This window comes from Gopherus flavomarginatus, chromosome 20 (assembly GCF_025201925.1).
Source record: "Gopherus flavomarginatus isolate rGopFla2 chromosome 20, rGopFla2.mat.asm, whole genome shotgun sequence".
Classification (NCBI taxonomy): domain Eukaryota; kingdom Metazoa; phylum Chordata; order Testudines; family Testudinidae; genus Gopherus; species Gopherus flavomarginatus.
The window spans coordinates 22423430-22450368 of NC_066636.1; the positions used below are offsets into that span (position 1 = coordinate 22423430).

Consider the following 26939-nt stretch of genomic DNA (forward strand, 5'->3'; position numbering starts at 1 on the left):
TGCAGACAGATGGATGGATACAGAACATTGTAACGCAGGGTGGGAAGCGGAATGACCAAATCGGCAAGGGAAGGGTTAGGCTGTTCTTGGAAACTGCTTCAGGAAAGGGATGGGAAGTGACGTTCTCCCAAACGGCTCCTCCTGTAACAACCAGAACGGGAAGCCGCAGAGATCTGGCCGCTCCAGCTTGCAAATGACTCCCCTTCCCAGCGGCGTCAGTCAACGAGGCTCCCCAAGCAGGACATTTCACATTAAGCACTTTTGAAACATGGGATTGCTGGTGTTCTCCACCCGGGAGACCAGATGCCCTTATTTATGCATGGGGCAGGCACAGCTGTGACAGAGCAAGCTCCCCACACCAGCGCGCCTGGAGAATCCCCTGCCTCTCAGGTGGAGAAGAGAGCTCAGCGTGCCTGGCCCCTCCGCTCCGCTCTTAGCCTCAGGGCCCCTTACGCTTTCCACAATACGCCATCACAAAACGCTCCGCTGCGGGGCTGGCCTCCAACCAGCGACCAAGCAGGAAAAGGCCCCATTCACCCCTTCTACCTACTCACATTTGATGAGTTTCACCACTTCGAGATGGGAGCTGTTTGTCACCATTGTGCCGTTCACCTGCAAGAGGAGACAGCCAGCCTCAGACACACAGCCCCAGAGCTGGCCCACAGAGCGCAGCACTAGGGAACGCCCCGGGGACGCCTCGGCTTGGGGTTTGCCGCTCACCTTGACGATCCGGTCACCCTCTTGCACTCCGGCTTTCATGGCCGCTCCTCCTGCAATGAAACAGGCAGAGGAAGGGAGTTACAGCAAAGAACAGCAGAGCCTCAGCAACATGAAAGCATCCACACCTAGCACAAGGCACCAGCATATGGAGATGTTAGGGTCCAAAATCTAGGTTTCCCCTCCTCCTGTGTGGAGCTCTGTTTTATTCTATTCCATGTAGGTTCTTATATCGACCTCATCACTAATATCCAAGTTCCTTCCAGCAGTGCGTTAAGCAACGGGACTATCATCTGCCACGCGGTTGTTCTCCTTTAGGGCTTCTGTCTAGGCAAGAGGGTCTGTCCACACGGATCCAACTGCAGGATTGGGGCCTAAGCATCGGTAAAAGTAGCTTTATTATTTAAGCTCTTCCCCTGCCAGTCTCCCCTTCTTTAATGCAACTGTTAAAAGTTTAAATACACTGAAAAATTCTCTGTTGCTAAAGCCAGGCCGAAGAGGAAACGTTTCCATGAGGTTCAATTCCAAACTGAGAGACTAGCAAATAAAAAAAAAAGGCCAAGAAGGAAAGTAAATTAAAGAGTCTTTTCAGTTTTAATGAGCTCTCATTACAGGCAACGCAAGCCAGAAGGAAGGGGCATGTCTCCCTGCAGCACTGCACCCAGGGTGGTCTTTTACCCCAGCACAAAGAGGGCGACTGCCAGAGACAGGGCACTAGAGAATCCGGCTCACTTTGCACTAGTGTAAGGGACCGCACGAGGAACGGGGCAGTGGGGAATCAGGCACATTGACTGTTCTTTATTAAAATATTTGGGACTTGCCATTGGATTCATGCAAATGGAATCTATGCTGGCCCAAAGTCCTGGTGAAGTCACTGGGGTCGATGCAGAGGTCTCCCCAAGAGATCCCATTGCAGGATAAGGGGGTTGATTTTTATCTGATTCTGTCTCTTTAAATCTGTAAGACTTTTCCTCCCTTATCTATCTGAATTTTTCCTAGCCTGAGTGTTAGGGGCAGGGCTTGAGAAAAGATTTTTGAACGCAATGCTGGAGAAGACAAGCAGAGATGTTCTTGCCGTGCAGAGAGCCCAGGAGAGGGGAGTAGGACAGATAATAAAGCAAAGCACAATAGTCTGATTCAAGCCCTACCTCCCCTCAACACCATCAGACAGCAAAAAGCTTGAGCCCAGCGTGAAAGTTGCTGACTGTGTTTGCTGAGGGCTACAAGGGGAATTCCCTGCACCCCTTGTCAGCCACCAGCTGCAATTATGTAGCAACCAGGTAGAGCACGTGGTTAACCTGGCGCTGCCTGGACAGCAGAGATGGCGCAACATGGGAACTTGGCTGTTGCTCTCGGGAGCCAATTTGGGGTTAATTCCCACCTCTGGGTGGCCAAGCTGATCAGAATCAAGACTCCAATCTAGGCACATGCATACCCCAGGTCCCCCAACCGCCATCCCAACCATGCCCTCACCCAGCTTAGCTCCTCTTCATCCTCCAGAATTGCCCTCCCTTGATCCAACAGGCTTTGCGAAGAAGGATCCCCCTTTTCCTCTCTCCCAACCCATCCTGGGGCCAGAGCGGAGCAGGGGGCCAAGTGAACTAGGGGACTCCCATTCATACACCACCATCCGTGGACCCCCAAGAAGGGAGGACAGAGCCGCTTACCTGGCCGGACAGACTGCACCAGGACGATCCGGTCCCCGCTGACGGTGAAGCCAAAGCCATCTTGATCCTTCTGGATGATGACGCAGCGTTGGACCAAACCTTCAGCAGGGCGGGGAAACAAACAAACGAGGCATGAGAGGCTAGAGTTTAAATCCATGCTCTAGACTAGTTATGGCTGCAAGTTCCAGATGGCCCATGGCTACTGTTTGTTCCCTGAGGCCAGGGGAAGACTAAGGCCCAGGAAACAGAAGGCAAACAAACAAAAAAAACCCGCACTCCTGAAATTAATTCTTTGTTAACAAAATCCCATGACTTTTCGTGTCAAGCTCATGATTGGGGCAGGGCTTGAGAAAAGATTTTTGAACGCAATGCTGGTGAGGAGAAGCAGAGATGTTCTTGCCGTGCAGAGAGCCCAGGAGAGGGGAGTAGGACAGATAATAAAGCAAAGCACAATACACCAGGAGGCCTGGGTTCTAGATTTCAGCGGCTCCATTCCCTTTTAAGGCGCAGTGTCCCCGGAGGTGTTTGTTCGAATCCCATGCTCTGATATCAGCTGCCTTTTAGCCCCAAGATACCACGCTGGCTGCTGGTATATACGACATCTGGATAGACAGTCTATCCAGGACCTAACGGATCTTTTCTATCTCTGGCTTCTCTGGTTCCTTTCCATCGCCCTGAAAGCCAGAGATGCAATTATGCTCATTGTCGCTGGTAGGAATGCAGATGGTGTTAGTGACTATCAAGTGACCCAGCTTCTGTTGTTCATCGCAGCGCATGGAACGCTGACATCATTCGAGTGTCTGAGGTCTGGTTCAGAAAAAGAAACAGGGCCTGATTCTCCTTTCCATCGTGTCTTCGCCTGTGCAATGCGAGTGTACAAAAGACTCCGGATTCTCCACTCACATCACACCAGTGAGTGTGTTACTCACTCTGCACAGGTGAAGTGACAATATGAGATCGGGGCATGGGACAAATCAGGCCCAATTTTGCACAAATGCAACTAATGACACAAAGGTGAGGGGTGGGGAAGTAAGAAATTGGACCCGGTTTTGCACAAGGGACAGACACATCACAAAGTAAGGGGCACATGTGTGTGTTGTGCACGCATGTGGGCTTGCATGTAAATCTGTCAGTTCCTAGCATCTGTACTCAGGGTGCTCTTTGGGTAGGGGAAGGAAGTAACTTCCAAACGTGCAGTCTCAAAGTGGCAAACACACCAACGTGAGGCATGTGAATAAACTCACTTTCTGCAGTACTACGGGCTCGATCCGGCACCCACGGGGTTCAGCAAGGAGGCAGGATCGGTCCCTATTTACCTAATCTGATATGGCAGATAAGTATCATTGCCGTTGAGCCCACAAACAGGAATTTCTGCCTGCCATGTTCATCATTCCCCCCCAGTCACACCCCCAATTCTCATTCTCACTAGAAGGCCTTTTTTACAGGACTCTGGCAGTGTAAAGGAAACCAGTGTAAAAAGAGTAACTCATCTGCGCTCACCTTAAGGTCCTTTATACTGCCAGCATGGTGGACAGGGACCTCAGGGTGACAGACTCAGACAATAGGTCTCCCATGAAGAGAATGGTCAGTGCATCTGACTACACTTTCTTTTGGTTCCCGTATTAAACGAGCCGCTGTTCCCACATTCTCCCCCCTTTACCACACTCCTTTTTGTTCCCTTCAATTAATCCAGCCTTTTGGAGCCTCACTCATCAATGGTAGATTATTATATCCCCTCCCCCGAACTGCTATAGGATCCGAACGCCTCCTGGGCGTTTAAGCCCTCTAATACTCTGTTAGAGAGGAACGCATCAGACCCATTTTATAGATCAGGGAAACTGAGGCGGCTTGAGTGACTTGCCTGGAGTCGCACCGAAAGAGAATGCCGATTTTTAAGTCCTAAATCCCAGTCCAGCGCCTCAGCCACCAAGTGATCCTTCCTCTAGGCCAGTGGCTCTAAACCTTTCCAGACGACTGTCCCCCTTTCAGGAGGCTGATTTATCTTGCGTACTCCCAGGTTTCACCTTACTTAAAAACGACTTGCTTACAAAATCAGCCATAAAAATACAGCAGTGTCCCAGCTCATTGTTACGGACAAATTGCTGGCTCTCTCATTTTTACCATCTAATTATAGAATACATCAACTGGAATATAAATATTGTGCTTACATTTCAGCGCATAGCACACAGAGCAGTCTAAACAAGTCATTGTATGAAATTTTAGTTGGAACTGACTTCGCTAGGGCTTTTTCTGCAGACTGTTGTAAAACTAGGCAAATATCTAGATGAGCTGATGCACCCCCTGGAAGAACTCTGCGTACCCCCAGGGGTACATGCACCCCTGGTTCAGAACCACTGCTCTAGGCAGACAGCCATTCCCTTTCCAAGATCAGAAACTGGCGCTGGCACCAGACAGTCCTGCATCACCTCGCCCCTTTGTGTTGGCACGCTCTGCAGCCCGTTCTGCAGTTAAACCCCAGCTCTGGGGCTAATCTAGGATCACGGCCTGTGAGCTTTGCTCCAGCACTGTAGAAGCATTTCAGGGCAAGGGCCTGGCCCCGTGTCACCGCTCCTCTCGTATGCACAGCTCTGTTCTAAGGATTTTCCTCTCCTCTTTTTAGGGTACAGGGATCAACTTGATGCAGCAGGAGGGAGGGCTAGACTGTAACTGACAGTGCAGGAGGGGGACTGCCCTCCAGTGGGAACTGGGGTAGCACATGCCAAAGCAGGGAGGGCGCTGCAACACCCTTTCCACGTCCACACCTAACCACAAGGCCACTCTTCTCTCTTCACTGCTTGGGCAACTGGAACCGTAAACGGAATCATCGCTGTCATCTCCCTTAGCTCTAACCTAGCACTTTTCATCCACAGATCTCAAAATGCTTCACAAGGAAGGGGAGTGTCTTTATCCCCATTTTACTGATGGGGAAACTGAGGCACAGGGAGGGCAGCAACTTGGCAGGCAATCAGTGGCAGAGATAATAGATTCCTGGGGTCCCAACTCTCAGTTCCAAATTCTACCCTAGACAAAAGGTGTAAGTAGCCCCATAGGAAGGCCTAGATGGGAGGAGTAATTATCACATGCCTGGAAAACATCATTTTATTCCCCATGACTTCCCCCATCAGGGTAAAGGGCAGGTGAGCCGTTCAAACCCTCAAAGACCAGAAGAGCTGATGGCTCATGAGGACGCCCCTACCCCACAATGTCATTCCCAGCGTGCCTTTCCCCAACTCCAGAGCTTACTCGGGATCGAACATCTCTTTCTAGAAAATGATGCCCTCTGGCTCAATCAGCCATTACGGGTCCAGTCCAGGAATCATCAGGTGAAACTGTCTGGCGTGGGTGCTGTAAGAGGCCCGACCAGATGTTCCTTCTGGCTTTATAATCTCTGAGTCTGACAAGACGACCTTCATGCTGCGCAGACATACACATGCCAAAGCCTCCGGCCACCTGCATCATCACCTTCCGGACAGCTTCACCTGTGTGCCCGATGCTCCCGTGGCCAGGGCGCTCAGCTGGGACGTGGGCGACCTTGGTTCTGTTCCCTGCTCTGCTGCCGCGACCTTGGGCAAGTGACTTCCCATCTGTGGGCGTCAGAATTCCTCATGCGCCCAGTAGGCAGAGAAGTCCTGCCCCACCTCCCGGGGGGATCAAGACCGTCACAACTGGGAGGTGCCGAGAGATAACGTCAATGGGTGGGGGGCAGACGTAGCCACGACAGCCAGATGGTACAACCCCGAGTCTGCTGTCATAGCAGCACAGAGCGGGGAGGAGAGAAGTAAAGGCTACCTGTCGTTTCAGTGCAGTCAGACGGCTGGCGGCGGTGCCCGGGAGACCTGCGTCCTGTAGTCGAATCGCCCAGTGAAGACAGGCTGCTTAACCTGAAGGGAATGAGACAGAAACAGTCATGGAGGAACAAGACTCATCCTTCCACTTACAAGAAGCCTCCCTCTCAGGACGCAGCAAGCCCCAGCGTAGCCAGGGCAGCTCTCACGGCGAGCGATCGCTGTCTGTTTCCCCCAGGGTGCTGGGCCAGAATTGGAGCTGCAGGACCCTTCTCCCCACCGCCAAAAGCGGCCTCCAGCAGAGAGAGCCAGAGCCCCAGGGAGGACGCTACACCATGTAACCGCGCGTCTGTTAACCCCAGAGGGATGGGGAGGGGTTGGTTTCCACAGAACATGACGAACAACAGAGAGATGCGCTCATGCAAACCACACGCACTGCACAGGAGGTCAGCGTCAGAGCTTACCAGGCTGCAATGGGGCTGATGGAAGAAGAGAACATGAAGCAGCGAGGAATGAATGAGAGAGACAATGGACAGTTACTTTCTTTTGTTATTTTTATTTTTGGTGCTCTTGCTCTTCCCAGCAGTTCTGTGATGGGGGAGGGGGCTGGATTGAGAGTACTGCGGGCTAAGGCGGGAAGAGGTACAACCAGGGTGACCTGACAGCAAGTGTGAAAAATCAGGACGGGGCAGGGGGTAATAGGAACCTATATAAGAAAAATACCCAAAATTCAGGACTGTGCCTATAAAATCGGGACATATGGTCACCCTAGGTACAACAGCGGCACTGGCTTTGCAAGCTTCCCAGAACTCTCCTACCCTGGAGGGACCGGCTGACCGTGGGGTGAGAAGGGGGCTCCAACTCTATAGCCCGCTTGGTCCTGGCCAGCTCTCTCTGCCTAATGCCTATTGCTGGGGTGGGTCGGCAAGCTGTGGTCACACCTACCAGCCGGAACTGGACTGAGTCCCTACAAACTCTCCCCGCAAGCCTCCGGGCAGCCAGCACACGGGGGCGACCTGCAGCCGTGACTCGTGGCGAAGGGTAGAGTTCACTCGAGTTATCCACCCTGGCACTGATGCCTCTCTCGCGAAACAGGCTTGAGGGAGAGCAGCCACATGGGAAAACGGGCAGGCTGCAGGGAGCAGCGCTATCTCGAGTGTAGCCTGCCCCTCCTACCCATCCCAGCCAATTTGAATTAACAGCACCATGGTACTTGAATGAGGGAGTTGTGAGTGTGGACAGGATTCAAGACTGGGGCAACACCTGAATTAACTGCAGTGAAGACAAGACCTTATTACCTACTGCCCCCAGCCTGGGGCCAGACTGGAGCCAGGATCCTATAAGAGAAAGGCCCCATATCCCACCTCCCAAGCCAGCCAGTCCCCCCAGATCTGGTGCCAAATTGGAACCAGGACCCTATAGGGGAAAAGCCCCATATCGGATTCCCCGATCTTCTAGAGCCAGCCACTCCCTCCAACCTGGTGGCATACTGGAGACAGCACCCTACAGAACCCTACGGGGGAAGGCCCCATATTCCATTCCCCAATATCCCCGGGGCCAGCCAGTTCTCCCGATCTGATGCCACATTAGTACCAGGACCCTAGAGGTGAAAGACCCCGTTTTCCCTTCCCTGGTCCCCCTTGAGCCAGCCAGGTTGGGGGGGTTGTTGGTTTTTTTGTGGACAATATAAAATGGCAGAAGAAAGGCCCAGAGGATGTTTACATGAAAGCTGATTGACACCAAATCCACCTTAACTTTGAACACAGCGGCTTCGAGAAAGCGAGTGCGAATGCGATTGTGTCAGCCCGCCCCCAGCCCCGTCTTACCTGGGCAAGTGAGAGTGCTTTTTACTGGCTGGCCTGTTGCCCAGGAGGGAAGACAGAAATTGACACCAAAGACAAGGACGGTGGTAAAGATGGCGCATGGTCCAGAGGACAGCATTGGGAGTGCAGGGGGAACGGGGGGGGGGGGAAGAGGAGACAAATAGATAAAAGAGACAGATGTGTAATGGATGACACAGCTGTAAACACACTCAACATTCAGGAGAGGGGACGCGCAGACAGCAAGGGGGAGATGCGCTGCTAGCCCTCGGCTTCAGAGCCAGAGCTGCAGCTTCAAAGCGCTTTCTACCCACCAGCCAGTCTGCCGACCCGGGCCACGAGGGGCTGCAGACAAACCCTCAGTGACCCAACAGGGCTCCTTCGAGGAGCGTAAGGGGGCTCCCCCTCTGTAGCCAATTCAGCGCTTGACCTCTGCGTTCAGGCGGACAGTAGCAAGGGGATGCCAACAGGCGTCCACTAGGGACCAAGTCCCACCAAAATCGTTTCCCACAGGGCATTCAACAGCCAGATGAGTACAGATGCCTTCAGAGCCTCCCCCAGGCCCCCATCCCACAAAGACTCACATAAGTGCTTAAATTTTATACATTAGAGTCGCTTGCAGAAAGTGAAGTAGGTGCTTGTGTCTTTGCAGGATTGCAGCCAAATTCCCTCTGACCCCTTCCCCACGCATCTGTGCACTGACCACCTTCCCAGCAGCTGATCCTTCCTTCTCAGGCCCCAAGAGCGACACCCCTTCCCTTCTCCCACCCCTTGCCCAACGCATCTAGTCCGCTCCAGGGCAGGACCATTTAAAAACGAGCAAGACTGTTATGGTGGACGCAGGCAGCGACAGCTCCAGCAAAGGGCGCTGCGTGGTCTCCATTACGACCCTCGCCTTTGGGCTGGAGTTTTCCAGCCTCGGGGTCTGGCTCAGTGTGAACAGAACCAGAAAGTCTGGAGCAGATTCCTTCAACTGCGTTGTGCATGGAGGAGCAGGAAATCCAGGCTGTCCTCACTGGGACAAAATACCTTCCTCTTTGGGTGCGATACGCGACTGGACTGTATGAGAAAACACATGTGACCCTGGAACCGGACCCTGCATCGGGAGAACATCCGTGCAGTGGGGTGGGGGTAGCGGGGTGATGGTGCAGGAGAGGACACCATGGGTCCCATGAGCACACACCCGCAGGGAGGCGAGGTGACAGGTTCCACAAGTGCCCGCTTGCACAGCGGGGGTAGGAGGCAAACGACAGGTTCAGTCTGAACTTGGGCGGTTTCCCCAAGCGCTACGCACATGGCCCCAGTCTTGATCCAGCTGCCAAGAGCCGGCACTGCTGGCAGAGAGGGGCGCTGCCCTCCAGCGCGAGCAAGAGCAGAGACACAAGCACTAAGTGGATCCCTCCTCTCCAAGTGGCACTGAGCCACCTGCGCGCCTGCTCCTTTGGGGCCTGATCCAAAGCCCACAGAGAGGCTCCCACTGATGTCAGTCTGCTCTGGACCAGAAAGACGGGACAGGAGGGCAGCGTCATGGCGTTTCTACTGGGTCAGCACCCAACAGCAGGTGGCATGGCGCTAGGTGCTGTACGGACATACAATGAGCACCAAAGAGCTTACAGTCTAAACCCCTGCAAACACAAGGGCCTAACCCTGCCGATCCAGCTGCCCACCTGCCGCTTAGCAGGGGTAACAGAATGGCTGCAGCGCTCCCATCAGGACACGCCCTGGGTTTCCCCCTGCACCCCACTAATGGTTTTAGATGCTTTTGAGACTCTCCTCCCTAAGCGCCTAAATCCTTTGGGTGCACTTCTAAAAATCCGCACCGCCTCCATGCATTGTCCGGCACACTCACGGGCACATACCCACCCACACGCACACCCTCCACGAGGCAGGATCGAGCCCGTTTCTTTCTTGAAAAAGCAACACCACCACCGTCAACAATCACGCATGAGTCAGACGGCAACCATCTCACTGAGGCAGACAGCAAATTCCTTCCTTCCTCGCCAGGCTCAATCCACACTTAAAAATGAAAGCCAGAAAAGGGGGGAGAGCTGGGGAAGAACTAATGAAAGTCTGTAGGTCTGGATGCTGCTGCAGAGTTCTCAACTCCTCCCTAGGAAAAACAACTCCTAGGTAAAGCCGACAGGGCTGATGCTCAGGTGCTCAATTCCTGTGCTTGGCCAGTGGCAGAGAGGGGCATGCAGATGCCTGTAAACCACCTTTGCTCTCCCTGGATTCTGGAACCATGCAGGGGTCTGCCTGGCTCGTGTTGTGCTCGGCGCTGTACGGCCGAGCACAACATGAAAAGCAGCTGCAGGGCCATGCAAACTAGCTCTTTACTTCTAGTACAGTCCCTGGGAAGCTGAGAAGAGAGGTAGGGCAGCATGCTCTGGCCACATCCCCGATTGGCCCCCCAGGGACCAGGCACAGGTCCAGAGCAGAGCTCTTATGCCAGCTCCACATAAGCTGTGCAGGGGCCCTGCACGTGGAGGATTCTCAGGGAGCCAGTTCTGCCCACTTGAAAGCCCCTGTACGTAACTGAAAGTCAGGCCCACCATCTCTCCATTTTAATACACGCACAAGGAGATTTGACTCTTGGGCTCTGTACTCTGCAAGTCCAAAGCAAGGACTGGCATTAGCTCTTTGGGACGTGTGCATATATACACGAAAACAAGCAGCCACTGCCAAGTTCTGCGCCAGATTGGTGGAGTAAACCCCCAGGATCCATCCCCCTGCAGCCTGTTCGCACTGCACTTCAAGTCGACACGACAGTTAAAACTCCATTTCCAATTTGGCAAGGTCTCGTGCCTTTTTTTTTTTGGCCCAGACAAAACACAAAGGCCCAACCTTTAAACTTCTGCTCATGATCAGCTGCAGATGGAATCCGGCTGCTGTCCGCAGACCGTGCTAACTGCATGCAGAAGGCACCAAGTATGCTGGGGGAAAACTATTTCTGCTTCGGCAGCAGTTGCAGGGCAGTAAAACGTTCCATGGGGGGAAAAGGGAGGAGAACTACAGAGAGGTTCATACTGGGAAGAGGAGGAGAACGTGACCTACTGCTATGGAGTAAGCGGGAAGAAGTGTCCTCTGCTTACAGATGAAGAGACGGAGATCAATCTCCGGTATTTCCATGGCGCCTGTTCCCATGGTGTGTAACACTGGGGTCGATCTAAACCGTACGTGCTTGTACCTCCCAAATGTGAAGTTACACCTGGCGTCGCCTAAGAGGAGTCAGGGCAGTGATAAGAAAGCAAAGCCACCCGGCCACATTCCTGCATGAGTAGATGGCACGTTCCCAGGAATGTCAAGGTGAAGGGCCCACTGATCAAAGCACAAGTACAGAGAAACACTGTGGGGCGAGGGTGCCTGGGTCGGTCAAAGCTGCTGGTCTGACAGCTCCCAAGCAATGTCGGCTGTGCATCCACAACACACAGACAGCACAAGCAGCGGTACACACACAGGCCTGGTGTACGCTGGAGAAGTTACTAAACAAGAGGCCCTAACCACTGACCTAAGAGACCTGGGTTCTAACCCCAGCTCTGTCACTGACCTGCTGCGTGACCTTGGGCAAGTCACTTCCTCTCTCTGGGCCTCAGGTTCCCCTCCCACTCTCTGTCCGTCTCATGGGTTGAGACTGTAAATTCATGGGTGCAGGGGCTGGGTACATACAATGCACAGCTGGGTTCCATAAGCTGTCTGATCTAGCTAAACTGGTGCAAACCCTAATGCACACGAACTTCAGTCATTTTAACCAATGAAACAACCATCTGATGAGAATGGCTTCACGTCCAGTAGACTAGAGTCAGGGCTCCTAGGAGCTACTTCTGCTTGTCTTCACTTCAGTTTATTCAACTAGTTCAGTTCAACGCCTACAGGAGGATAAAAATGGATTTTAAAACAAACAGATTTTTGAAAATTAAAATTGCATTTTTGATGTTATTTAAATTATAAGAAGTTTTTTCTTTTTAAAAATAAACCTGTTTAAAATAAAATCTGAATGGAATACCGAATATGTTAAGGCCTTAACTTTTCAGACTCTCTTAAAGCATTTAAGTAAAAATATAAATATGATGGATCCCTGAATCTCTATCCAAAACTTTAATTTAAAGGCTGCTTTTCTATATATAGAAAAAATTAAGGGGGGTAACATCTAACTTTTGACGTCAAGCTTTATGGCACAGTGCATCAAATACTGTACTAAGGGCTTCATTGGTATAATAAGAATAAATGTTATATGCAGTTCTGTGTGTATAATTAAATTCAGGTTACCATCTTAATGCAGGCTTGACACAAACCATGAACAAAACATTAATTATCTAGTGAATAAGCAATAGAGCATTCACCATGTTCTAAGATACTAAAAATATACAATTAAATTAATAAGAACCTAAAGCATTAAGCAATATAATTGCTTTAATAAATGCACAGTTATAATGTGCCCTCTTAGGTAGCAAAACAATGTACCAAATCAAGTGGAAAAGCTCGATATCATCGTAAATCAATATGTTTTAATGGTTATATCAACCAGTGAGAACACACCTTTGTATCACAAATAACTGAAGTACAAAATGGAAAAGTTGATTAAAATCAATTATTTAAACCAAGGTTTTCCACTTGATGATTTAAATCAATCCACCCTGAACGACTAGTTCATTCAAAGTTAAGAAACAAGTTGGGAGTTGAAAAGACAGGAAAGCTTGTTTTCCTCTTCCAATCTATGAATAAAAACTAGGTGTGAGATGATGAGATCTATGAGCTCTAAAATCTTGAAGGACATGGTGACCAGTTCAGTTCATTAACTGCAGATAGTTTAGCTACATAGACAATAAACAATCTAATAAATCAATTAGTTTTAAATGCAAAACATGTTTTGACAAACCTTTTTCCCTTGTGTATCCAGCACATTTAAAGTAGTTTTATTTAACACAAAACATTTTAAATGCTATTTTTGTGCATTTTAAATGAATTTCCACCCAAATAGAGCTTGATACAAATCACAAGTAAAAAATTAATCTAGTAAAATCAGAAATGCATCATTCACCATTTTCCAATGTAAGAAAAAAATGTACATTTAAGAATCTAAGTAAATGCTAGTTAAGCAATATACTTGCTTAAGTAAGTGTGTCTAGATAGAGCATAAACTCACAGTTAGCAAAAAGTACCACCGGGTTTAGTGCAGAGTCTTTATTTAGTTGCCAATCAATGTTTTTTAATGGTTACCAAACCATGAGTATCATCTTTTCTTTAAGACAATAACTAAAGTACAAAGACAAAACCTGACTGAAATCAATTATTTAAACCAAGGTTTCCTATTTGCCGATTTAAATCATGATTAAAATTGGTGTTTTAAATCACCTTTGATTTAACTCAATTAATTCTGGTGTTGTTTTACAGAATTTGCTACCGAACTAGAAAAAGACTAGAGAAGATTGCAAGAAACTTCAGAGGGATCGAACCAAAGTGGGCAAACGAGCAACAGGATGGCAGATGAAATTCAATGCAAACAAACTGCTAAGAAATTTGCGGTGTCAGCAGTGAGGCTGGAAACGGAACCAGGACCCAAACTCAGCCCTCTGCTCTAGCTACTAATGAGAGTTCTGGGTCAGGCTTTTCACTTCCCTGTTTCTTATGAATTGTTCAGCTAGTGGCTTAGTAGCATAACCCTGAAAATCCACTTGGGGCTTTCCTGCATGCCAAAAGCAGCCCCAGCGCTACCTACACCTTGCCAGAAGCCTCTCCCTCTTTGCCACAAGTGCTACCACTTGCACCTGAGAAGAGTAAGATCTGCATAGGTCCAGGTGGGCCAACGTCCCCCTCCTCTATGCATCTGGGCTCGAGCTCTCTGGAGAGGTGGTTGAGGCTAGGGAGTGAATGGAAACAGGGAAGAAGCTAAGTGACTGGAGCAGCAATAGGAAGCAGAAGAGACACTTGTATTTTCCGAGACAAGTTAGCTACGTCAAGTAGCTCCTGGCCCGCCATGTGCAAGGTCAGGTGGAATAAAGGTGCAAAGCTGTACTTGGTTTTCATTTCCTATTTAAATGCCCAAGTTTGATTTTAAGAGAGACCAAGGGGAGAGCCAAGCACAGTACAGAGAGCCTCATGCAAGTGTCACTTCCAAAGTTCCTTTCTCTGATTCATCTAGAGTAGCTCCTACCCCCAATACTAGCTCCCCCAGCTCATCTCCCTCCAACCTTGGGTCTCTCCTCGCCAGCGCCCCATGGGACCTTCCCTTCAGGCCTGGCCCCCTCCTGAACAAAGAATGCCAATGGTATTGTCTGCCACTGTCTTGCCTTGGGCAAGCTGCTTCACCGCCAGGCCTCAGCTTCTCCATCTGTAAAGTGGGGGTAACAATATTGACCTGCTTGATAAAGCACACTGAGAGCTGTGCACGAAAAGCTGCATAAGACCCATGTATTATGAAATTGTGTAAGCCAATGAGCGAGGCTCTTTCATTGACCCATGCCACTGTAGTATCCTGAGCAGCCCAGAGATTCCTCTGACGCGTTTGTGCACATGGATTTAACAGACCCAATGAAACACAGATCCAGATCTAAGCAAAGGCCTCCCAAATTCTAGGACACTGAAGTTCTAATTTACCATTTCACTGCTGCCCTCATCTCCTCCAGTTCTACTCCGTAGACTGTCCATTCACTGACTGAGAATAAAGACAAGCAAATAATTCATGGCAAATAATTTGATCAGTTCCATTTTTGGCTGTCCAAGAAGTGGCGAAATTCTCCAGTTTATTGATGATTGGAAACTGGTAAATTACTTCCTGAAACAGCTCAGACTGCAGGTCAAGGGTTGGGCATCTGACCTATCCAAAAATAACTGGTCAATCGAGTGGCCAAATAATGTCAAAAATGGTTACATATTTTAAAACACTATTAGAACTGCAACAACAGCTTAAAAAAAAAAGGAGTAAGATTTTATGGTCTCTATGTTGTTGAAATGAGTTATTTCAACTCAGAAAAATGCAAAATTTTGAAATGAAGTTCTAAAAAAAAAAAAGGATTATTATTATTACTACCTTTTTAGCAATGTTCAGTCGACATTGAACAGTGAATGTTATCCATGTTACAAAAGAAAAGCAAAATGAAACAAACACAGAGCAACTAGAAAAGCAAAGTCATTTTGAAATGCACTCATGTGAGGCAGGCAGCAGGACAGATCTCCAAGCAGCTTACTGGTTCAACTTCTCTTCTGTGTTAGGGGAGGAGATTTAATGACTGAACCCTCCTCCCCCTCTCCACTCCCTTCTGTTAGTCGGTTAGACTGTAAGCTCTTTGCGGAAGGGACCTTGTCCTTAAGTTGTTTAATATACTTGTAAACCGCCATGGGGGCTGATGGCCAGGGACACAAATAAAGAGATTTATTTATATACATTTGTTGTTGAAGATTCCAGCCACTCGGGATGTTCAACGTTCAATTAGTTCACCTTTTTTCCCCCGTCAGGTGGCATTAGCATGTAGCGGCGTTATCAAGACATTTAAGAATGCTTGATGACAGATGGCACCATGATGCAATCAAAAATGCAGGCTCCAGCCTACATCAGGACATTCTTGCTGGAATATTTGACTGTGGTCAAATAATAGGGTGTTAATTGACCAGTCATCTGAAATTATTGGACCGGTCAATTGACTGGTTTGCCAACCCTATCCAGCTTTGAGTTTGCCGAGAGTATTTAAAATCCCCACAATGCTGATTAGTTTTCCAAGTCATAGGGTATTGTGCCTGTCGCCCGACTGGATGATTTATGCAACCAACCACCAAGGCAGCCCTCAAATGTTAACAAATCTAATACAAGGTTCAAAATTCATTTTCAGCAAAACCAGAGCTAAAAGTTCAATGTGTGAGAGCATCCATGCTAGGGAAGCTTGAGCACTCAACTGTGCGCCGAAAAGGAACATGCAGGTCCCGATCCAAAGAGTAGTAAGTCGATCGGAGCCTTTCCAGTGATTTCAATGGGCCCTGGATCTAGTCTACAGCTAAAACTTAGATTGATCTAGCTAAAAAATGTCACTCCCTGAGCACCATAGTTAGGTCGCCCTAACTCCTGGTGCTAGCTCAATGGAAGGATTCTTCTGTCGACCTAGTTACCACCTCTTGGAGAGGTGGATTATCTATATTGATGGAAAAACCCCTTCTGTCGACAAGGAAGTGTCTATGGGTATGTCTACACTACCCACCGGATCGGGGGCAGCGATCAATCCAGCAGGGAGTGATTTATCGTGTCTATTCTAGATGCGATAAATCGACCCCTGAGCACTCTCCCGTTGACTCCTGTACTCCACCGCCGTGAGAGGCGCAGGCGGGGTCGACAGGGGAGCAGCAGCAGTTGACTCATCGTGGTGAAGATATCACAGTAAGTCGATCTAAGTACGTTATTCACATAGCTGAAGTTGCGTAACTTAGTTCGATTCCCCCCACAGTGTAGATCAGGGCTACGCTACATCAGTACAGCAGCACTGTAGAGGCAGTGGAACAGACATACCATGGGTCTGCCCCAAAGGACAGGATACATATTTATGCAGCAAGATAAAGTTTTTCTGTTTCAGGGAATCAGTCGACTACTGAGACCTTGTCTACACACCAAAAATGTTGTACAGGTTTAACTACAGCAGTACAACCCTCTTCATGTGGATGCAGTTATACTGGTATAAAGATCCTTATACAAGTACAGCTATTCCCATGTGGGAAAGAGAATAAATTATGCCAGTATGAGGCATCTTTATACCAATAACTGTATTCATACTAAGAATTGTACTAGTGTAATTATATCAATAAAAAAAGCCACACCGCCAAACAGCACGGTTACACTGGTACAAAAACCGTGTATCCCAGGCCTAATTTGATGGAGGTTTGAAAGACATTTTGGGCAGGTTATTACATGACTGTCCACCTTCCTCCGAAGCAGCAGGTACTGGCCACTGTCAGAGATACTATCCTAGCAAAATGGACCATGGGTCCCATCCAGTCAGGCAATTCTTGCATTCCTAAATGGTCCACCAAACAGGGCTAAATCTAAATCCACATGAGTAGTCATGGATCTCCCCCCGCAACAAACTATTCCACCTTCAAGCACCACTTGAGACGGAGGCAGGTTCACTAAATGGGCCACGTAACAAAACCACGTTGCCATCAGCCGTGGCCACCACCAGCACCTCCTGCCACCAACCACACCTAACGGGATTACGCAAGGTTGCACTTGCGTACCAGAGCACCAAGCATCACAGAGCGAGGCGAACAGCAAATGACAGAACCGGGAGACAAATGACAGAACCAAAACTATCCTCATCCGTGCAGAGCTGAGAAACTCTGGTTCTAGCTGGAATTACAGAACGCGCTGCAGGTAAGAAGGCTAGTGCAAGCCCCGGAGCACTGGAAAACAGCGTGATGCCTAGAGTGGGATCTCCAACCAGACCCATGCCAAGCACAGACGGTATGGCAGGAGAACTACAAAGGCACACAAGCGGGACCTGGTCCAAGTGTACTGAAGACATGCTCCATCAATGGAAACACTCTGTGCGCTGTAGTGTAAATGTGTCCTCGGTTCCTAAGTGGGCTCTGACAGGTGAGCTATTTGGCCTTGGGCAAGATGCTTTTCCTCTGAGCCTCAGTCCGATCCCCCGCACTTTCCACCCTTTGTATATCAGGAGGAGGCTAGTACGACATCCCCCTTTCCCACGGCAATCGTGAGGATCAGTTAACATTGAGGCAGCAGTCCCAGGATGCCCTAGGGACGAATGTCCTTATTAAGCATAAAGTAACAGGGATAGTTTGGGTTTTATTCCAGATTTAAAAAAATAAACGAAAACATGAAGTCCAGAAGAAGCCAAATTGGGCATATTATCAGGACGGGAGGCGGGGAGGGGAGAGCCACAACGCTGGCTTAGGAAGCAGCCACAAACTAAATGCAAAACCACAGGAACAGCCGATTCTCACCTCTTTGTGCCTTTGCACATTGTCAGTTACAAAAAAAACCCAAACCCATAGCTAATCAAGAAACTCCCCAATCCCCCTCACTCCCAGCACTAGGAGTGCACGTAGAATCCAGCAGGTACATTAGCAATAACCTCTGAACAATAATTCCACCCCCTCCTTACCCCTACCCCATCCTGAGGGATGGAAAGTCATAGTCCACTGAAGCATAAACTCTGCTGCTGAAGCAGATTTCCAAGACGACACGGCTCCTTGAAACCATAATTATAGGCGAGTTCGATGCAGGGAGGGTAATTCCATCTCCATTCCATTGGATCAGCATTCCCCTGCCCCTCTCTATGCCCTCCTCCCCCACCCTTGGTGGCCGAGTCAGAGCGCAGTGGGTACTCCTAATTGAAACTTCTATCCGCTGCCTAGCACATGCAGCTGGCTAGCATCCTCCCCTCCCCTTACAGCACTGGCAGTGCTAGCACTGAAGACAGCCCGCCCGGCACCAGGCCCTGGGGCGGATGGGGTCAGCGGGAAGGAGCCAGAGCTGCCCACTGAGAGAGGGGTGCTGATAGTCGAGGCCTCCACGGTGCCAAGCTGCCCCATGCGTTCAGAGCAATTTGATCCTGTGAGGACTCTGGACGAGTCTGTGCCATTCTGACAACGCCCAGAGGGGGAGGAAAGGAATCCCAGGGCCTTCTCTCAGGCCTCATGTCCGCACTGCAAAAGGTGCGAGCTTTGCAGAAAAGGGGGGAGGGGGGGAATGCAGCAGCAGAGACATCACTTCATCCAAAAAGCAAATGACCCATAGGCAGTGATCCTCAATCGCACAGCAGCACCGTTACGCAACTCTGGCTGTGCACGGCACCCCTGGTGCAAATGCCAATCATACATGCCTATTGCAAGCTGCTTGGGGCGGGGACTGGGTTTTTTATTCTGTGTTTGTACCGTGCTTGGCACCAGGGGGTCCTGGCCCCCAAACTATCCCTACTGCTTTATGTTTAAAGTGCTACCACAATGCAAATAAACAATAATGTTCTTCTAGGACACCTGGGGTCTGTTCCCAGTGCTGGCTCTAGTCTAGATAAGGTGACCAGACAGCAAATGTGAAAAATCGGGACGAGGTGGGTTGTAACAGGAGTCTATATAAGAGAGAGACCCAAAAATCAGGACTGTCCCTATAAAATCAGGACATCTGGTCACCTTAAGTCTAGAGGATGGGAAACTCACTTCACCTGTCAGCTCCTCGCCACATACCTCTGATGTGAGCACTATCTATCTCGTGCCAGGAAAGAGGCAGGAACCCTGTGGAAATGGTAGTATATGGGCTCGCATAACTAAAGCCTGTAACATTAGGTATATACACACAAGAGGGCCGAATTAAGGGCGCACAGGTAGAAGGCACGCTCCTGATCTTAGGGTGACCGTCCTCCCAAAATTCAAGTCCCTGTTACGATGCTCCGAAGGACTAGAACCTTTCAGCAAAATGGCGGTAGGAATATAATGGAGGGAGTAATTAATAACTAGTAATAGACGGAGTCATAGTTGTTTTGGTCAACCTCCTTCTCAGAAAAAGCTGAAAGATTTTTGCTTCACCTTTCCAGAAAAGGTGACGCCCACCAAGGAACATTACAGCCTGAATAGTTAAAGTATAGCAAAGTTATAAGCAACTGAAATCAGGGATGTCTGAAGAGTATCGGGTGACTAACTCCTGGCAGCGTTACCAGAGCTGGACAGAACTCTGCTCCAGGCTGGAGAAGAGAAGCAATTCCTCCCTCTACGGTCTCACCTTCCCTTGCTAGCCAGAGGCACAATGGCAGAATTTTAAGAGACAGCAGCTTGGTACCCAAAGCACAGGCACCTGTCAGAACAAGGCTCGAGGAGGATGTCTTTAGTGCAGCCCAGACCTTTAAAGCCAATCTGTCACCGTAAGGGCAAAAACATGAGCCTGCCAGCTGCAGCAGATAAGCAGTCACTCAGATACCATGGTGATGGGCACAATATAAGAATCTAAACAGAATCAGAAAGGCCTCCTGGTTCTATCCCCAGCACTGGGAAAGGCGGGGTTAACAGCTGAGACCTGGGAGCCATCAGCCTGGGGATTTCTATTTTCAGCTATGCCACCAACTCGCTGTGTGGCCAGGAGGGATGCTCCCACCTTACATCCCTCTCCATGGGGATAATGATATTGACTGGCCTTTGTGAAGTGCTTGGAGATCTTGGGATAAAAAGCCCCAATGCAAGTGCCACGTACTATATTATTTTTAGGCAACCGGTGTACAGAGCCCAGAGTTCACAATTTACCTACAACATCAGCTACAAATTGAGTTAGGAGAGAAATAGGCAGAGTCCCATTAAAGTCAAGGTGGGATCGTTAATATATTTCATGTCATACGGTCTACTTGGTTTAAAAACAAGCAAACTTACACTGACTTTTCTATCTTATTATTCAGGTCCAGAGTGTGGGGCTGATCCTGCCTGGTCACCAGCAGCTGAGGGTCTGGCTTGTTGTAACTCATGGACACAGGCCTTTTAAAAAAGGGCAGAGCCAGATATTCAAGTGCACAGCACTCTGACCACTTAGTTTGGTGCAGATGGGAGCCGAGCTCTCAAAGCTCGGTCCCTTAGAGCTCGTCTCAGGAAACATGCACTAGTCCACAGAGGAAACAAGATGCATCCCCCAGGCTGTCCTTGGGTTTGGCACTACAGTAAGTTGCAGGTAGGTCGAAACCTCTCCTAGAAGCTGAGGCATCCGTGAATGATTTGCAGATGGCTGAACCAGGACTCTGCCGTATTTTGGTTAGGGCTGTGATTTTTTTTTTTAACCCAATATAGACATGGTCATTCAACCCCTGCTGTGGACACAGTGTAACCAGCACAAAAGGAACGTAAACCAGTCTGGCTTATTCCTCTTCCTGTATAGGACTAGTATATCAGTACACACATCTTTAAACCTGTATGACTGCATCCGCAATAAGGGATATGGGGGTACAGCTTTATACAGGTGTCATTAAAGCAATGTAAAATGTAGTGTGCTCTACACTTAGCACTCATACAGGCATCACAGGTTAGAGGAGTGATTATTCTTTTTTCTCAACACCAACACAGACCAGGCCTTAAAGTGCTATATGCGGCCTTGTCCACACTAGACGAGTTTGCTGGCCTAGGTATCCGGCAAACCCTCCTAGTGTAGATGCAGCGGATACCTGCATAAAAGTGCTGCATAGCTTATATGGTTGTTGCAGTCTTGTCCCGATAATCAAATTGGGCTGTGAAGTTCAAAAGTGGACTTGGCAACTCTTACGGAATCCTCTGAAATGGCTCGATCCAAAGTATCCCAGCCGAAGAGCATCACTTTCCTTCCATTATTACATTCGAAAGCATGGGCGAAAAAGTTACACATGGCCTGCTCCTGACACAGCTTGCAGCGTTGCTCTATTTCGGTCCCGTCACTATTGATTTTCATTCCTTCAGACTGCCCTGTCCGCAGTCTCATGGATAATGAATGTTATTTTCCCAGGATGCTTTGATATCGACTAGTGGATCTTTTATCTTTCAATCGTTTATTTCAATTAAGATACTCCTTGACAGGGCATCAGAATCCTCAACCATTCTCACTCCTTCTGGAGTTTCTGATCTTCCAACTTTTCAGCCACCAGACCCCTTTATAAACCAATGTGTGATGGAATCCACTGAAAAGTCAACGTATTGCCTTGCTTTGACATCCTTCTTATAAATTGCATTGTTGAACCCACTACCATCCCCTGCACCAGTGAGGTACTGGGGTGTTCCCAGCAGAAATCTCTGGCCAACGGTGCTCTGGCAACCACATTCCCACCATGAAATTGCTTGCACCATTTCCCTGAAAGACATTAGCTGTAGTGGGAAAAGTCTTTTTATGATGGGATAAATGTGTCTAAATTAGGGCTTATTCTGGAAAAGCTGCATCAGTTTATAAAAAAAAAAAAAAAAAAGCCCACCTAACCCACATGGCTACGCTGATAAAAGCCCTCACACACGCACACTTCTACGGACATAGAAGTGCTTCTGCCATGACAGCTTGTGTTGTTTGGGGCAGTGGCATAAACCATGATAAGTGAAGCATTTTTATGCCAGCACAGCCAGCATCTGCACTAGGATGGCTTGCTGGTATACTGACACCAGCAAAACCTTTCTAGCGCAGGCAGGGCTAGATGAAACTCTGGAGCACCAAGAGGTTTGAGATTCCTTCAAGATTGACTGGATCACGCAAGTGTGAGGCCATAGTTTCCAGAGGGGAACTTACTGCCTAATGCGAACTGGCGTCATCTGAAGTCACTTATGGACACACCCACGCCATCTCTGTGTTATACTTGCATCTGGGCATCATACGATCTTCCCTTATTAGTTATATAATTAGGGCTTCTTGTTTGAGGTTTTTTATTTTTCCTGGGTTTAGAGAGTTATTTTTAGGCAAATTACAGTTCAGTTTTTTTCAGAAATAAAGATGTTTTTCATCAGTGATTCTTAAGAAAGAAAATGATTTGCTTTGAATGATATGAAGAGTGTTTGGAGTCCTCTGACGTCCTGCCCTCCAAAGAATCTCATGCTAGAACAAGGAACTGAGAGCCAGGACTCCTGGGTTCCATTTCTGCCACTGACTCACACTGTGACCTTGGGCTAGTCATGTTCTCTCTCTGAGCCTCAGTTTCCATATCTGTGAAATAAGGATAATTAACCTACTTAATTAGAACAAGTTATAAAGGTTCAGAATTATAAATGCATTCTATATTGCCTACTCTGCCCATACAGCAAAATGGAACTACAGGTTTCTAACATCCTTCACCAACAGTTTGTCACCCAGATTACAAATTACTACAAACGTTTAACTGATTTGTCCATCACCGTGATATCTGGACGTGTTACAAGGCTTTAAGGAGTGACATTCAGGATGCCCTTCAGATTTACTAGGCAGCTGGGAAACAAAGATTTTATCAGTTGGGAAAGGACTTGGCAAAGAAACACCTACTGAAGCTTCCTAGAGAGGCCCAAGAGAGCTTATTGGAAGGAAGGAAATGTGTGGACACGCATGGACGTGTCCACCCACTGATGTTGGTGGATTGCCCCCAGGTGAGTGAGTGCAGAATCAGGCTCCGTGTCCTACCATCCATGGCAGTGCTTACTTTGTGCCAAGACCGAGCCCCGGCACCTCTGGACTTGGCGGTTCGTAGCCCTAGCAGCTGTGGGCTTGCTGCATCGGTTATGAAAGTAAACCTCTGCTTGAGCCCCGGCACCACTTTCATTACAAATGAAGCACTGATCCATGGGTCAGAGATGGCAAGGTGATCCTTAGTACAGCCCGTTTCTAGAGCCCTCCAGGCCTTACGTACAGTAAACCGTCCCTTCAAATTGCACCCACCAGTGCAGAGACACAAACACAAATTCAAGTCACGCTGGCATCCCACCACCCACAACTGGATCAGCTAGAGCTTCCAGGTTGCTTTTGCGGATATTCCAAGTAGAGCCTGTTGCAATAACCCATCAGAGAGGTCACAGCAAATGGTACCTGACTTCTTCCAGCAGTCTAGACTCCAGATTATGAATGAGTGTTGCTAATACCAGGGCCGGATTCTGCAAGGTGCGTCAGCAGGATTTGACGACAGCAGGAAAGAAGGGCCTACAGCACCTTGAAAGGTATTGGCCAAAGCAAGAACAGAGACAGATTTCTCACCGGTACCACAAATCCTCAACTCCACCCTCCATCCTTATTTTCCCTTTGGCCCATCCAGAACAGCTCCCTAGCTCTCCGCCTTAGAGAAGGGCAGCCTCTTCTCATCACATCCGACCGCAAAGCCAGAGCACGCCCAGAACCTTGTGTTAGAGCAGACTTCAAAAAACGAGAGAGGGGAAAAAAACCACCTAAGGCAAAGAAAATGCGTCCGTCTCAGGAGCCAGAGCGGAACAAATGCTGCAATTAAAAGATTAAGAGAGAAACAGGATCAAATCCTCAAAGTGGGTCAGTCCCCAGCCGGGGCTTGGCAAACACGCAGTTTGAGAAGCTGGGATTTTCGAAGTCTCCAAATGGTCCCTGCCCCCGAGAACCACCTCCTAGGAAGAGAAAGCATTTTACAAATGGGCCAAAATAAGCCTGTTTTAAACCACATCGCAGTGTCCACACGCCCTTTTGCAAACCTTTGACTAAGCCCTGGTCTACACATGGATTTTATACCAGGATAACTATTTCTGCTAGAGCTGCACATTTTTTTTTTTAAACCAACGTAATCCACAGTAGAATCCCTGGCGTGGACACAGGAACAAGTTAGCCTGTAAAATGTTCTCGTCTGTAAGTTATGGGAAGGTTGATCAGGACTGATCACAGGAACAAAAATGAAAGCCACCGTTTAAGAAGAAATAGCTGTGATTTTGGGATTGCGCCTTACAACGGAGTCATTGCTCCCATCATGTATTGTCCCAACCCAGATCAGAGCCTGGGCTATAATATTAACATTGTTGACACCAGCCCCACCTATTGACAAGGCAGACCGTTTCCCCTTGTAAGATCCTGTTTTCAGTTGCTTATAACTTTATCAAACTTCAACCACTCAGGCTGCAGGTTTATGTACTGCGCATCTGCCTCAGGCTGACTTTTTGGGGATGGGGGGTGGATTTTCAGCGAGAATGCGTTGAGCAGTTTCCAAGAACAAGGCTAGGGAAAAATATCCCTTCTTTCACCAGGGCTAAACATTCTGGCAACTTTTTCTTTGAACAGGTTGAGCACCCCAATGCTCTGAAGCAGCGGCAGGATCTTTATGTCAGGGATGTGTCTTTTCAATCCCCTTGAAAATCCCAAATTTGGCTAAGTTATAAATCTTCATAAAAACTGCAATTTTCGCATGCTCAGTAGACATTTTGTGGAGATTTTAGCAGCTACAATATCTGGATATTCCGTCTTCACTGAGCATGCTCCATCCAGTCATGGCTCCCAAACCCGACTGGACATCTTTAATTACATGATCACATATTTTTTCCATGCAATCCGGTTCACTCATTGCACACAATGGCCCAGCTCTGGGGGTTAATCAGGGTTGGGCAGTGAAGGACGCTGTTGTCTATAACTATTCTATAAGACCCCGGCCTCAGATGTTGCAGAAGTTGGAAGCGAACGAGGCAGGGCACTGGCTTCAGTAGGACCGCAGTATTAGGGTCCTTTATACCTATATGAGAATGAGCTATTTCGGTATAAGGCACTTTTATAACTGACAAAACTGTGTGCACACTAGGGCTGGTTTAACAATACCCTTATAATGAAAGCCGCACTTGTGTTTCGACAAGACCGAAGATAGAGATATTTTATAGCACCTGTTTAGTAATTTTAAGTATCCCAAAAAATGACAAACCTCCTTCTGTTGCTGAAGTTTACAAAGCCACCAAGGGGTCATGGATGCTTGATTCCTAGTCTTTTTTAATAACCCCTTCAGCCATTTGGAAAACGTGTCAACCACGTGGCAGGACTGGGCCCAGAGAATGTAACGAACTTTAAAGAGATTTGTTGCTGAGAACAGCTAGTTCATATACCTTCCCTGGAGTTCAGAATTATTTCATCTGAAATTTAACAATCACACACCCTCTTTCCCCCGCCACCCGTCTGAGGGCTTGTTCACACACAGACTTTGCACCAGTTCAACTAAAAATCTGTTTAAAAACTGATTTAGTTCAGACACTGAAAGCTGCTGGGTGGACAGACAGATTGGTTAAAAGCTGGTTAAAAAGTTTGGGGTGTGCCCTGTGAATCTCACAAGCTAAACCAATGTAAATGAGACTTAAAATCCATTTAAGAGCATCCTTGCACAAAGTTGCCTCTTGAAGCCAACTGAGTTATGAGGTTATGGGCAGTACCTAGCCCACTGAGACCCTGATCAGAGCCTCTGTTATCACCCACCAGGCCTGTCACATACGTTGCAGGTTCTAGTCCGGTAAGTTTCTCAAAAGGTTGCTGCAGCCTAAGACTGGAGGAGCAGGTTGAAAGCCGTAGGTGAGGTTCGGAATTGAGGCTCTCTGGATCAAGAGCTGCATAGTCTCTGCTTTCCAGAGGTCATGAAAGATTAGAGAGCAGCACCCAGGAGGAACAGAAGGAACTGCAATAGCCAAGGCAGGAGGTGATAAAGGCATAAATAAGTTTTTATGCTATAATTAGATACGGTTTGCAAAGCACTTTGAACATGACAGGTGCCTCCTAAATGCTAAATATCATTATTACTCCAAAGGAAGCCAAGTAAGATTAACTGCAACACCAAGCACTTTCCAGCCACGACGCTCAGGACGCGTTACAAAAAAAATGGGTAAATGTTAGCTTACCCAGATAGGGAAACTGCGGCCTAGAAACCTAGCGCAACTTGGCTGAACTCCATCAGCAGGGACCACACGGATAGTTCGTCTGCAGCAGGCTCGTGCTGGGCGGATTCACACCCCAGCTTGTCGCAAACTAAACGTTCATGCAGACAAGCCCTAAGCGCATCCATGCACTAGTTTCACTAAATCTGTTTAAAACGTTCCCTTGAGGTATTGTTTACCCACAGTTTTTATACTGGTAAAACTATACATTGAAGGGGGTGATTTTTCTACCGATACAGTGTTACTGGCACAAGCCCTAGTACAGGTGAAGTTACACTGTGGTACAACATGTGTGTGTAGACATGGGCTTACGTTAAGCTAGAGCAATTTGGCATGTAGACAAGCTCCAGAGGAGAAATCTAGACCCAGAGCGATGCAGAGGGGCTTATGAAATGACAGAAAGAGGTCCCAGCCCCAGCAAGCTTACAATTACCTTTACACAATTTATTACTTCAAGTTGGTTAACCCCTTGCTTACGTTTTTCTGTTCAACACCAAGGGTATATCCACACTCCGGAGATGATCCAAGCACAGCGATGCCGACATCATCCCGTTGCACAGATGCAGCCTACACCAACGGAAGGTATTTTCCATCGGTGCAGGAACACCGCCTCCCCAAACAAAGCTCGCTATGTTGACAGAAGCACACTTCTG

General features: G+C 48.3%; 1 protein-coding gene across 8 annotated transcripts in view; it reads right to left on the minus strand.

The window, feature by feature from the left end:
- ARHGEF11 (Rho guanine nucleotide exchange factor 11) overlaps positions 1–26939 on the minus strand; it is a 78924-nt gene that overhangs the window by 33406 nt on the left and 18579 nt on the right. For all 8 annotated transcript variants that reach the window (XM_050931104.1, XM_050931105.1, XM_050931107.1 and 5 more), the window contains 4 exons: positions 6174–6265; positions 2385–2483; positions 721–770; positions 555–612 (listed from right to left, as the gene is read on the minus strand). In XM_050931104.1, the coding sequence (XP_050787061.1) occupies positions 555–612; positions 721–770; positions 2385–2483; positions 6174–6265 (299 nt within the window). The remainder of the gene's footprint in view (positions 1–554; positions 613–720; positions 771–2384; positions 2484–6173; positions 6266–26939) is intronic.